Consider the following 13965-nt stretch of genomic DNA (forward strand, 5'->3'; position numbering starts at 1 on the left):
GTTTCCATTTTGTAAGTTCACTAATAACAATGAATGGATGTCAAATGCAAATAAAATATTCAGCAAGCTTGCCTAACTTCTAATTAAAGTATTTCAGATGATTCAGTATTCCAGTAAAGATTTCTACGTATCATTTGAATCACAGTGTGCTTTAATCCTGCCTCCTGTTCGGATATGAGACAAAAGGGGGATTACTATTTCGTTGTTTGCCAATTAGAAATAAAATAAACACATTATCTGCATAACATGTTATGGGCATTAGAACATTTTCTGAAGCCAATTACTCTATGCAAGTCAGCCTAATTTAAATAAGACATTTTTTCCAATCAAATTTTTTCCAGAAAAGCTACATTACTAGTTGCAATGTGCACCGATTCTGCTCAGGGTTCCAGCCAGTCATGCCTCCGAAATATTCCACCACCATCCTTTTGCTCTTCCCACTTCCAGTAGTCAGCCATATCCACTGAGCATGTTCAGTCCTCACTTGGGTTGCTTTCCCCGCTCTATTTTTTTCCTGCACATCTTCAGACCTTGATTTTCCTCCTTTTCTACAAACAACTCCCTGTGGGTGGTGCCATTTTAGATAGATAGGATCAGTACATGGAGAATCTGTATTAGTATACAAGCTTTTTTTTAAATTTCACCTTTTCTCCAGCAAGAAACTCCAGGCAGTTCACAAAACCCTTCTCTTCCCCTGCCCTCCCATTTTATCCTCACATCAACCCTGTGGATGAGTTAGGCTGAAAGTCTAGTCCCAATTTGCCATGAAGTGCACTGGGTGAGTTTGGAGGTCCAAACTCACCCAGTGCACTTCATGGCAAATTGGGACTAGAACCCAGATATCCCAAGTATGAGTCCAACACTCCAGGCACTACAACTGCAAATTTAAATCTTTTCAATTCCACACAGGTTGCCCCATACCTGTAATTCTGTACAAATGCAAATGAGGCAGAGTTGTATTGAAATAATTTTAATGGGAAAAAGCTATGAAAATCTGTCCAATATCATCATGATTGTGCTTCCTACTAGCAACCATTCCTACAAGTGCATTCTGCCTTTTAAAATCCTTTTTTTTCCAAGGACAAAAATCATCTAGCTGCTTTAAGTTTAAACAAAGGCCTTTAAAATCCAGCATTTTTGCTTTGTGCTCTAGCTCAAACCCTTCCATTCTTTCAGTGAATTTATTTGCATTACACTGGCAAATAGATAATCAATTTCCTAGTCTGAGACTCAGTGTAGTGTAATGAACATTTCTGATCTGATTTCTGGTCTCCATTCAGCCATTAAGTTCACAGGCTGATTTTGGGACAGTCTCTGTTGCTCAGCTTAACTTACCTACATGGGGAAAAGCAAGGGTTATATAAGCTGCCTTGGGCTCCTTGAAGGAAAAAGTCAGGATATTAACATAACAAAAATAGAATATATAAAGTATTTCGTTCTCCACTGAAGAAACAAAATTGCACATATAGCCCTTCAATTTGGATCAGTACACTCACCCTAAATACTAACTATGTGATCCACCTTACCCAATGGAATAATTCAGTTAATGGTAAGATGAAAACTGCACACATGCCAGTAAATCTCAGGAAAGTTAATTGGACTTGCTTCCAATTGTTAGGATCAGCTGCAATTCCTATTGAAGCAAATGTGGCAAACTGAAGACCCAAATTATTCTTTACAGGTTTTGCAGTGGAAGTCAGCTCAATGCATTCCCAACAAGTCTCATTGAGCTTATTAACTAAGATTACGATAGTATTTTGAAATTCTTTCCTGTATAGATTAGCATTTTAAGCAGTCACCTCCACGCTTCTGAAAACTAGTAATGCAGCATACCCTACATTTTAAGTACACAATATATACCAAAATGAATTGTTCCCACATCCTGGGAAATTAAATACACAGCATAATAAAAGTTCTTAATATGCTTTGAAAAAGCAAACAAGCTTCATTAACACAGTTGAGATCCTATTCATTAAAAGGACCTTTAAAAAGTTTTTGACACAAGAATACTTATTTCTTTAGATTTACTTTCATGAACCTGCTCTGGAAGAATTCAATTATGAGATCTTGAGAACATTATGGAGATTACTAGTCCTACTGAAATTAACAACAGGACCAGTTAGCTGTCTGCTAGCAGTAGGACTAATTTAGCTCTCCACTAAAAGCATAAAACAACTGGAGAAAGCATTGCGGTTCTTACTGATCCAGAACAGAACAATTGTTTGGAAAAAAAAAAAAACCAAAAACAAAATGCCTGTAAATGCATCTGATCCTTTAATTGGTAGGAAATTCTACTGTGATAAATGGATACAATTTTTAAAAATGTATGTTTAAGATCAGGAAACAAGCAGTTCAGCAAATATTGTAAAAATGCACAAGACTATTAGATGCTTGAATTCATACCTATTGAAGAGGAAGTTGATTTATTCGATCATGGATAACAAGACAAAGCAACTGACATGAAGTCAATACCAAATAATGGTATCACATGAAGGACAAGAAAAAAAAATCTTTTTATGTACCATGAAAGTGTTTTGTTCACAATCAGCTCTGATACATCATATAGAAGTAATCCTAACCACAGGTTTTACAATACTGAATATGTAGACAACACGATATATGCAATCATAAAATACATGCACATAAATAATAAGGGATGTCACTACATGGTTTTTTTGAAAAAAATCCAAGGCACAATATTAAAAATTAATATAAAGCAAAAATAAATGAGAACTTATACCAAGTACCATTGTGCAAGATGCCAGCCAAATGAAAGATACAATACTTGGACACAGGTATCATTCTCTTTTTACTACCTGCAAGCTGCAGAGGCAACTTCAGGGACTAATTCGCACAGATTCAGTGACCTAGGCTGCCCAAGGGTTACAGCCTCAGAGATCTCTGTACTGCTAGTCACATAAATTGTCCCCACGTACAAATATAGCTCAGTTTATTCATATTTGATTCCTACCCTGATTTTTATTCTAGAAGGATCCCTAAATAAACTTAGGGAAGTCAAGGTGAGGCTACTTCCATCTCTACTGACATGTATTATTGGAATGGGATGGCCAATCCTGCAAATCTGAAATTCTCATTTGGCCTTGTAGTTCTCCCCACCCTTTTTCATGTCATCTCTTTCCTCCAGCTGCTGGCAGATGGACAGTCAGTGGTCTAGCTGCTCTTTGTTCCTAGTTTAAATGCAGGGCTAAGAATGGTTCATAGAGGGAATATAGCACTGTGTGAACCACTCCTTGTCTATGATATAGAAATGATTAATATTTGGCATATTTACACAAGATATCTTAATCCCACAGAAGTCAGACAGACAAAGAAGCATAATCCTAAATACTGAGGCTGGACTCTGCCAGTGCTTTATGTACCTGTAATGTAGAACTACAATTTATATATTCTTTCCTGGAAGTCACATTTTAAGTTGCAGGAAATTTAGAAAGCAACTTGGGAGGTTCGACTAGGGGAACTGCTGAAGGGATTTGGGCCACAAAAAATCCATTAGATAAATGAATGTGCCACACACATATCAGTGAAACACTTTGTAAGTAACTTCCATGTAAACTAGGTTGGAGTGCTATGAAATCTGAAGGCACTTTTGTATAAGCAAATACATTTAGGACTCAACTGCTTGTAGAATTAAATACATAACCTATCTCAAGTGGTTTGTGGGTTACAGACTTAACTTGAAATATTCCAACTATGTGTTGAAATATTCCCATCAGTCTGGGGTCAAATGTGGCAGTCTTTGACCAATCCCACATCCCCATATCTCTGAAGCTGGGTTAACAATTTCATGACTACTCTGGAACAGAGAGCTTAGTGCCTGCAAGCTTTGTGGTTTAACCGCAGCACATTTTAGCATGTGTGGTAGGCTAGGCCTCTGTATACAACGGACAAAGCAGCACCATCATTCAAGTAAAAATCTTGAAAACATATTAGATTTTTTTTTAAAAAAATCTTTCTTGTTTGCTGCAGCCAGCCAAGTCACAGTGCAGAGCAGACTGCATAATAAAATTACATTAAAATTACATGTGTTCAAGTTAGTGTCATGGTGGAGGGAAAGACAAGCACCCTACTCTTCACTCAGTCAAATTTAATTGGATTGTTTCCAGAGCTGAATGCTGTGTTCAGGGATCAATTTATAAAGAAGCAAGGGTCTTTCTGCTGAAGCCAGCTATGGTATTTAATTAAAAGATGAAGGCAACAAACACTGCAGTTATGTAACCAACACAAGTCTCTGCTTGTCAGTATCAAGTATGTCACAATTATCAGGGGGTGTTATTCACACAGATAAGAAATGGCAAAATATATCAATGATTCTAATCATATGCAGAAATAAAATTCTAGCACAGAGTTGGATGAAAATGCTTTGGAAAAACATTTTGCAAGACTATGATGCGTCAATTGGTAAGAACTATGGAGACTGAAAATATCTAATAAGCTAAAATGCAGTTTATCCACAAATGAAGAGTGTTTCATGTCCACATTTCTCTGCTGTTAATCCACACCTGGCACTACTATCAATTTACCAGGTAGCCCTCCTTTACCCAAACATATTAGCTCAGGTAATTACCTAACAGGAAACTTCAATGTACACCAAGCTCCATCCCTGACATTTTAGTGAAGCAGAGAGATAACATGATATAAAATGTTGATGCATTACCTGAATGGTTTGCTAGAGAATTCTCTTGATGAGTGCATCTACCTAAACCAACAATGGTTCTCCCTCTTTTAGGACACTACATTTTTGTACCAAGTACCCTTTTCCCCATTTGGGGGGGGGGTGTTTGTATGAAATTAGCTTATTTTATAGAGAATGAGACTGGAGCTGACATTAAGGATTTTCCACTCAAGTTACTAGAATTTAGATTTGACTGCTCATGCAGTCATCAGAATTTTCATTCAGTTAGCCAAAATGGAAACCCCTCACCTTGGAATTAGTATGATTCTAGCAGCAGCACCCTCTGATATGGAGCTTGATAAACTCTGGTCAGAATGCCACTCTCCAAGAAAAAGTTCCTTTGCCCTTCACTTTAAATATGCTTGTAAATATTTAGTGTTCTTAAAATTAATTACCCAATAAATAATATTCCTAATTTATCGAATAAGGAATATTCTGATCCATATATTCTTTTTATAAGCTATGATTAGACTTTTGGAAACTAGTTCTTTGGGGAGGAAGTCCAGGAGAAACAGGCTTCAGGTACCAGAACCTGTATGTTCCATACCAAGCAAACAGGCCCACCAAAGTGCCAAAGAATTTTTGGAAGAAGTCATGGAAATATATGGCAGTGGTAAGAAACATCAACAGCCAGATCAGGGTCAAGCAACTCAGTGCGAGAAATAAAATGCTGACTGCTCTGTGCAGTCTGGATCCCTGAGAGGTTGTTACACTGTGCATCACAGCCATCTCCTCCACAATCATTAGAGCACAGTACGAAAGGAGGAAGGAATGCCCTGAGATGTCAAAGCCATGCCAGAAGTGTCCAGCTTTTTGGCACTGTAGCTTGTTGAGATGTTCCAGCAGCTGTATATCCAAGGCTGGTGATTTGTAGCAGGTGCCTGTGAGGTCCTCAATGTACAGAAACACACATGTACATGCATACCAAACAGCAGTTCCAACCATCAGAGTAGTGAGGCGTTGAAACACCACTAGAATATTCCGGGTGACAAGGTAGTTGGTGATGCTGATGAAAGGCAGTAGTAGAATAAACGTCCAGGCCCAAGCAAATTTCACAAAACAACTGCCAAAAAGAATGGAAGAGAAATATACAAAATTCTAGTTAGAGTTAGATGTTGTCCAAAAGAATTACAGCATCATATTTTGCCTTTCTTTTTTCATGGAACTCAAGGAGGCTTTTATATTCCTCCTCTCAATCTTATTCTCATAACAACCCTGTGTAGTAGCTTAGATTGAGACTCAGTGACAGGCCCAAAGCTTTGTGGCTGAGTGTGGACTAGAACCCAGATCTCCTGGATCCTAATCCAACACTCTACCACTACACTGGCTCTCATGTGCATGTATAAATTCACCCTAGTTAATATTCTACAGCTTCCCAAATTTTTGGGCAAGTGCTGTATCAGCTACTCATGGATCCTATCATGGGAAGGACAGGACATGACTTACTCTAAATCAGTGTCTAGACTGATTTTTTTTAAGCTTGGGTGGCCACAAAATTATTACATTAAATATATGTAATAATTATACATTAAATATATTATACATTTATATAATATAGAAATGTACACATATATTATACATTTACATTATACATTAAATATATTACATTAAATATGTTGAAAACTGTCCAGAAAACCTATTAATCCAATTATATTTCTAAGTTCAAAAGGATCTATTTCTCAAAAATGAGATGTAATTATAAAGAAGGCTGAACAGTAACTAGGAGGGTCGAACTGATGATAGCACATACTAGAATGTCATAGGCTCCAAATATCTAGCTAATACTCCTCAGTTGGGGCAGGGGAGCTGTGGAAGAGGTTTAAAGTTCAACTCTGGTATCTGCATGCAGGAAAGGGGAAAAATCTTACTGAAACCTGGAAAGGTGCTGCAAACTAGTATGGATCACCCTTCCCCAACACTGGACCACAACTACCATCACCCCAGGTATGGTGGTAGAAATTGTATCAGGTAAACATCTGCACAGGGGAAGATGAGATGTGGGCTCATAGAAAGCAGTCAAATGGAAATCAAAAGCACTTTCTCTTTCAGAGTTCCCCTATCTTTATTTGTAGTGGTTATCCAATAATTTCTTTAATTACATTGCATACTCCCGAGTCCATTCTTGAACTATTCTGTTGTACCTTTCTCTATCTGTTTTGTAGATGCATGCAATCTTATCTGGATTGGGATCACACAACAGAGAACAGATGGACAGAAGTACTTTTGAAATAGTTAATGCAAGAGACCACTGTGACCGTAGAATATCAAGACAAATACTGCCATTACTGTAGAGGAAGGCTGTTGGACTCAATATAAGGCAGTCTCCTAATGTCACGAGCATGTGCCCAGGGCAGAAGCCACTACCACTACTGAAAAATTACTGAAACTAGTACTTCTGTCACACCTGCAAGATAACTCATTTCTTTTGACTGTTTCTAGCACCTTGACCAAATGGTTAGGGTCAGTTAATTCACTACATTTTCCCCAACCTGGTGACCTTCAGATCTGCAGAACTATATCTCCTGGCGTTTCTGAGCTAGTCTGAGATGCTGAGAACTGTAGTTCAACACATCTGAAGGGCATTAGGTTGAAAGGAGGTATTTTATTATTCAAATTGTTTTGCTGTTGATGGCATAGAATATAAAGTGTTCCAATAAAGAAATATATCCAATCTTCCTCACCAGAGGATACCAAAAAGATCCAGGGTTCAGGCCCACAGGACCCCACCCCCCAAAAGGCATACACTTATTTACATATACTCTGAAGTCTCTGTGTATGTGATGTGCAAATCAACAGGTATAACCTACACAGATATAATCATGGGAATATCAAAATAAGGTTCGACCAGAAAAAGAATCCTTTTTCTTTAGACATCAGCATGTGTGCATCCTTGAAATGTAGCTGATACTAACCAGGACCTATTCCAGCGACAGCTAGCTGACACTTAACAAATAACAGCCCAAACAAAGGGAACTGACACCACTCTATCTCCTCCTCATCCTCTTCTTTAGAATAACACCCCACCCTCTTCCCCTCCTTGGAAGAATCTTCTTTCTCTTTGGAATGCAGGCCAAAAGATCATGTAGCTTTTAAGTTCTTTAACCTATTAGAAAGTGTTAACTGTGTTACATGTAACTCTTTCATGATCAATGTACAAAAAGGCCAACTGAGGACCGCTCAGGTGCGCCGTCTGGAACGGTTCGTCCGTTCGTTGCCGGTTATTCTTGAGAATAAATCCTTTAGAAGAAAACCTTCCCGTTGTGTATTTTGGGCAAGCACACTCCAGGACACGGTCCATTCGGTCAACATCTCTGTGTGCGTGTGTTTAAAGGATGCGTCTCCAAGGGGCACCTCAACTTGTAAAAAGAGATGTATGGCCAAGAGAGAGAAGTATTCGACTTTGTGAGAAGAGAAGGACATGAAAACCTCAGGCAGAATGATTCAACTGAGTGAGTCAGCAGGAGTTGAGATCCAGCGGGGGATCAGGCACAAGATAGATCATCAGAGCCTCTGAATCTTTAGTCTGGCAAGTGCCCATGGGAAGCAGAGCGGTGGGGCAGATGGCTTCCGAGCAGGGCTGCCTGCAACACCACTTCTGTTCCTCGCATCCCAAGGGCAAGTCCTTCCCGGTTAATTGGCGCGTCCCCAAAGTACTGGCTCTCTCCTCATATACTGCCTCCGTCCTTTCGGCAAGTCTCCTACTCTCTCCAGAGAGAGAGGCAAGAATAACCCCCCCACAAGCCAGCCCCTTCCAACCAGAGCCCTCCTCGTCCACACCCGAGACGTGTCCGTCAGCGCCGCCTGCCCCTCCGAGCCAACGCGAGCCCCTGCCCCAGCCGCTCACATGTTCAGCAGGTTGCGCTTGTTATTCAAGTAAGAGTCAGGAAGCGGCGCGAACTCCTTGACGAGGGATCCACCCAGCGTGAGGCCCAGCAGCCCCCAAGGCATCGTCTGCCGCACCGAGCTGCGCACCAGGTAGGGCAGCAAGAAGCGCACGCTCCGATCGATGCTTGCCATCCCGGGGACGTTGACAGCGCACCAAGCGCGCGCCGGCCGAGCGTCCAGAAGCGGGGACAGCCGGCCAGCGAATTCCCGGCCGCCGTAGTGCGTCAGCGCGCTGACGTCGCTCGGCCGCATCGCGCGCGTTCGGCTCGGCTCGGCTCGCAAGGCGCAGGCGCCACCTCGCGGCGGTGGGGGCGGTGGAGCGCGCTCGTGCCCGGCCGTTTGGTGAGTCAGCAACGGTCCCTGGAGGCGCCCGGCTGCGCTTGCGCACCTCGCGGCCTGGCGAATGCTGTGACACGCGCTTCCGTGTCAGTGCTCTGGCCGAGGCCCCGTTGAGCATTAGAGGGGCCGGCTTCTTCAAGGGGGCAGTTCAGACTGTTGTCGCTGGATGGGAGATGCCATGCGAGCCTTGTTGCGCAGTTTGCCTCTAGAATCAAACATCCGTCACCCGTGGAAAGGGTGGAATGGCCCAGTGCACCTCACTCCTACGGCCGGCATGTTTGCCCACTGTGCTTAGGAGTCCTGCATGAAAGCTCTGCTGCATAAAGGGACGCCAGTCGGGATCCAACGCTTTGTATGGCGCAGTGCTGCCTGCGTGCATTGGTTCATCTGTATAGTCTTACTACATTTGCAGGATGAGGGCCCCTGCAGGCATGCATTCCTTAACATGGAGAATTTCAGCAAGCCTCTGCACTCTTTGGGTTCAGAGAGCGCACAACATTTACTCAGAGGGTGAAGTGTTTTGCATTCTTTCATTCTTCGTTATTCCTTGTTACTGTCTCTTTTTATTAGCTTTTTTTAGTTGTTTTAAACTTTTAAATATTTTCTCTGATTTTATATTGCTTTTATAGCCTAAAGATCTGCCTTCTACCCCTTATTTAAGGCAGGGAGGCAACCCTATTTCCTCTAGAAGTTTTGAACTTTGGCTTTCATACTTCCCTCCCATTGCCCATGCTGGCTAAGACTGATGAGAATTTTAGTCTGAAGCTACAGGATTGCCTACCTTTGCTTAATAAGCATTGTCTCACTGTATATAGTACCCAACCTATACAAAAAAGATATATTTCTAAGAACTCTTGGTCCAGAGGGAGGGAAATCATGCACATAGTGATCAGTCACATTCATAAGGGAGTTTTGATGAATGCAGTTTTCTCATGCTATGTTTCAGTCCTGCCTAGAATACAAGTTTCTGAAATCTGCACCTTCTGAGATTCCCTGTTTGAACACTGCAGCAGTCCTTTGCATCAAATAGTGACCTATTTACTACACTGAATTGAGATATAACAATTACTTGGCACTAAGTTTTATTTTATTTTTATTTTATGCTTCAAATGTATTTTCTAGCTGTTGCATAGAACTTAATTACTACGTAATCAATACAAATCAAATCGAAATAATGAACAATATATAACTAACAAACCACATACCTATTTGTTCAAAGTTGTTCAGAAAAGGCTTAAGGAGAAGAGACTTATGGTTCCTTGTTTATTCATGTTCAGTGGAATTTCTAGGCATTTGACTCAACGAGTATAATATTCAGGAAGCTTCAACTAGCCCATGCAGAGTTGTGCTGGATTCCCAAAGATGATCTCAGCAAGACCTTTGCTTAGAGCACACAGGGATGTCCAGATTCAAGAGAGAGGGTTTGGAGAGACAATGTGCACTGCTGCTGTGGTGAGAAGGTGCATCTGTGCAATTTTTGTTGTTATTGCTGTTCAGTTGTTAAACCCTTCCTGCTCTCCTGTTCTCTAAAGCATGAAATACACAGTGGTGCCTTAGCTCACGAACGCCTTGGTTCACAACCAAATCGAGTCACAAACAAAAATTTCATGAAAATTTTGACTTGGGTCATGAACTCCACATTGGGTGGCAACCAAGATTACGGCCATCTCCCCCCCCCCCCCCCCGAGTTGAAAGATGGCCACGATCGCAGTTGCATTCGTGCAAGGAAGACATGCGTGATCACGGGCGCACTCGTGCAGGAAAGACGGGCGCAATCTTGGCCATCTCCCACCCGCAACCAGCATGATCGCAATCATCTCCCCACCCCCCACCCTGAGTGGGTAGATGGCCACGATCACAGTTGCGTTTGTGCAGGGAAGGCGTGTGTGATCACAGGTTTACTCTTTCAGGAAAGACGGGCACAATCTTGGCCATTTCCCCAACCCACCACCCTCAAGCAAGGAGATGGCCACGATCGCAGTTGCGTTCGTGCAGAAGACAGAGAGGAGCTGACGACAGAAGAACTTGCTGAACTCCAGAGTGAGCAGCGGAAGGCACTTGCTGAGGAGGATTCCACTGAGGAAGAGGAAGACGGGGAGGAGGTTAGCAGTGATGTGATACAATCCATTATGTGAAAATGGAATGAGCGCCAGGATTTCTTTGAGAAGCACCACCCCAACATAACTGTAACGAACCGAGTGTTGAATCTGATGAACGATAATGTGGTCTCTCATTTCCAAAGGGTTATGCAGCACAGGAAAAAACAAGTGACTGTAGACGAGTTTTCACCAAAATTGACCCTGTAGCTAAGAGACAAAGAAGAGAGGAAACCCCTGAAGGAGATCTCCCCAGTGTCCTTATGGAGGGGGACTCTCCCTCAAAACAATAACCTCCCCCCCCACACCCCAGGTTAGTGTTCTCCACTGTACTGTACTGTACTTTGTTACTTTGTTGTTCTTTGTCACTTTGTTTCAAATTTTTCTGATTTTAAAAAAATAGTTACAGAACAGATTAACCTTATTTACATTGAACCTTATGGGGAAATTTGACTTGGCTCCTGACCAAAAATAGGCTCACAACCACATTCAGAGGGGCCAGGATGAATTAACTTTATTTACATTGAATCTTATGGGAAAATTTGACTTGGGTAACAACCAATATGGGTTACAACCAGAGTCGTGGAACAGATTAAGTTTGTGAGCCAAGGTACCACTGTATTTTAAATGTGTACTCATGATCTTGAAAGTGGAAACACAGTTAATAAATCTTATAAACATTGTATCAGGTCAATTTGTTTCCTAAAAAAACTCTCCCTATCTCAATGAATGTTTGCTGTAGCAGATATTAGATACTATTCAGGTCTGTTGATTTGAGCCACACAACCTGAGCCTGAATTATAGAATTTTCCCTGCAGCTGGTTGGTAATAATGGATATTATTGCAGGCTGCTTGGCCAGCAGCACTAGTTGTTTCACTATTGAATCCACAGCAGCTTGGTGGAATAAATAGAAAATAATAACCCAAACACATGCAGCCATCAAGTATAAGGAATAGTACATGTAATTTCTAAAGAAAGACCTCAGTCTTATATATGAAGTTATATTTTCCAGTGTCTAAACCCTGCCCCTTAGGATGCTTCCACCAGATGAAACTTTTCTGATGCAGCCACTCTGACTCATTTATGGAATTTTGCAGGAGATCCAGATGTTGCTGCACTGCATTTGTGCTTCCCATCTTTTATCTTATCACAGAAAATATGGTAAGGAAGAAAAGATGGAAGTACTGCAAGGCCCTGCAAATAGTAGTTTTAGGAGCTTCCTAGCTGGAAGTATTCTTAATCTCAGATATGTGAAGACTGTTACTTACTGATGATAAGAAGGTCACCAAACATTACATTTCTATTGTTATTTTTTATTGTTAATAGTTATATGCATTCCTGACATTCAGAAGGTTTTAAATCCTGCATGAAGCCAAGGATGCAGAGTTTAATAGTTAATAAGCAAAAAAAAAAAAAAGTATGCATGTTAATAGTATGCACTGCACAATGACTTGCATCAGTTCTAAGGCAAATAAGCTTTACCAAGCACTTTGGCGACCTTCTGTTTAGTCCAATTTGTGTTTATTTTGAAATGCTCCACAGTGATTTAATAGCATTTATGCCTAAGAAATGCACATAAGATTGCAGTTGTAAAATATAAAGCTATTTTGCTGCCATACTTTTGTAAAATATAGAAATGTTCCCAATAGTATTACATTGAGAATTTCAAAACTGTATATTCCTATATTTTGGTGCCAAAGAATAGATGATAGTATAGGAAGGGGCAAGGTATCCTTCAGGGTCACATCCTCATTTTATGGAATATTATTATTATTATTATTAGAACATTTCCATGCCGCCCCTTGCCGAAGCCTCGGGGCAGCTTACAACACAATAAAATACAATACAATACAAAAATAACAATATAAAATTAAAATTAATAATATAAAATAAATAAATATAAAAGAAAAATATAAACGATATAAAAGAAAAGTTATAAAAGAAAAGAAGAAAAGAAGAAAAGAAAGAAAAGAAGTCGTCTTGGCCAGATGAATAAGTGAATATTGTTAACAATTAAAATGACGTTTAAATAAAAAGGTCTTCACCTGGCGCTGAAAAACAAATAATGACGGCGCCAGGCGGACCTCTCTGGGGAGCACATTCCATATACCTCCCATATGTACTTGTTCGTACTTTAAGATCCTTCTTAGAGGTTCTTCTACCATCTGATGGTATTTGATAGACCAGGGCAGGGTCTTTTGGGCAATGGCACCAAGGTTGGGGAACTTCCTCCCAGAGGGGCCTGTTCTCCCTTTCTTCTCTGAAAGAAGAAAGAAAGGACTCTTCTTTCAGAGGGCCTTTAGACCTTTGTTTCTTTTCAGGGAACTGTTTACTTTGGGTTGGACTGTTATTACCCATCTGTACTGTTGTATTTTATGGTAGTTTTAATTTGTTTTTGTTTTTGTTTAAAATTTGGGAGGAATCCTCAACATTAAGAAAACTAAGATCATGGCATCTCGTCCTCTCATTTCCTGGCAAATAGATGGGGAAGAAATGGAGGTAGTGACAGATTTTATTTTCCTGGGCTCCAAAATCACCACAGATGAGGACTGCAGCCAAGAAATTAAAAGATGCTTGCTCCTGGGGAGGAAAGCTATGGCAAATCTAGACAGCATACTAAAAAGCAGAGACATCACCCTGCCGACAAAAGTGCGTATAGTTGAGGCTATGGTTTTCCCAGTTGCAATATATGACAGTGAAAGCTGGACCATAAGGAAGGCTGAGCACCAAAGAATTGAGGCCTTTGAATTGTGGTGCTGGAGGAGACTCCTGTGAGTCCCTTGAACTGCAAGGCCATCAAACCAGTCCTAAAGGAGATCAACCCTGACTGCTCTTTAGAAGGCCAGAAACTGAAGATGAAACTCAAATACTTTGGCCACCTAATGAGAAGGAAGGACTCCCTGGAGAAGAGCCTAATGCTGGGAACAATTGAAGGCAAAAGAAGAAGGGGA

General features: G+C 40.9%; 1 protein-coding gene across 1 annotated transcript; it reads right to left on the bottom strand.

The window, feature by feature from the left end:
* Positions 1 to 2255: 2255 nt before the first annotated feature.
* FITM2 (fat storage inducing transmembrane protein 2) lies at positions 2256 to 8792 on the bottom strand. Its single transcript, XM_044440304.1, has 2 exons — positions 8538 to 8792; positions 2256 to 5756 (listed from the first exon to the last, which is right to left on the bottom strand). Exons 1-2 carry the CDS (start codon positions 8708 to 8710, stop codon positions 5147 to 5149), a joined length of 783 nt encoding a protein of 260 aa, XP_044296239.1. The 5' UTR covers positions 8711 to 8792; the 3' UTR covers positions 2256 to 5146.
* Positions 8793 to 13965: the final 5173 nt, after the last annotated feature.

This window comes from Varanus komodoensis, unplaced genomic scaffold (assembly GCF_004798865.1).
Source record: "Varanus komodoensis strain SLA01 unplaced genomic scaffold, ASM479886v1 scaffold37, whole genome shotgun sequence".
In the NCBI taxonomy this organism is placed as follows: Eukaryota; Metazoa; Chordata; class Lepidosauria; order Squamata; family Varanidae; genus Varanus; species Varanus komodoensis.

Bases quoted from the DNA above. Each gene is read 5' to 3' on its own strand.
- FITM2 (XM_044440304.1), bottom strand. From the start codon at position 8,710: ATGGCAAGCATCGATCGGAGCGTGCGCTTCTTGCTGCCCTACCTGGTG. The intron at 5,757-8,537 runs GTGAGCGGCTGG...TCTTTTTGGCAG, and splicing joins AAGCGCAACCTGCTGAACAT to TTGTTTTGTGAAATTTGCTT.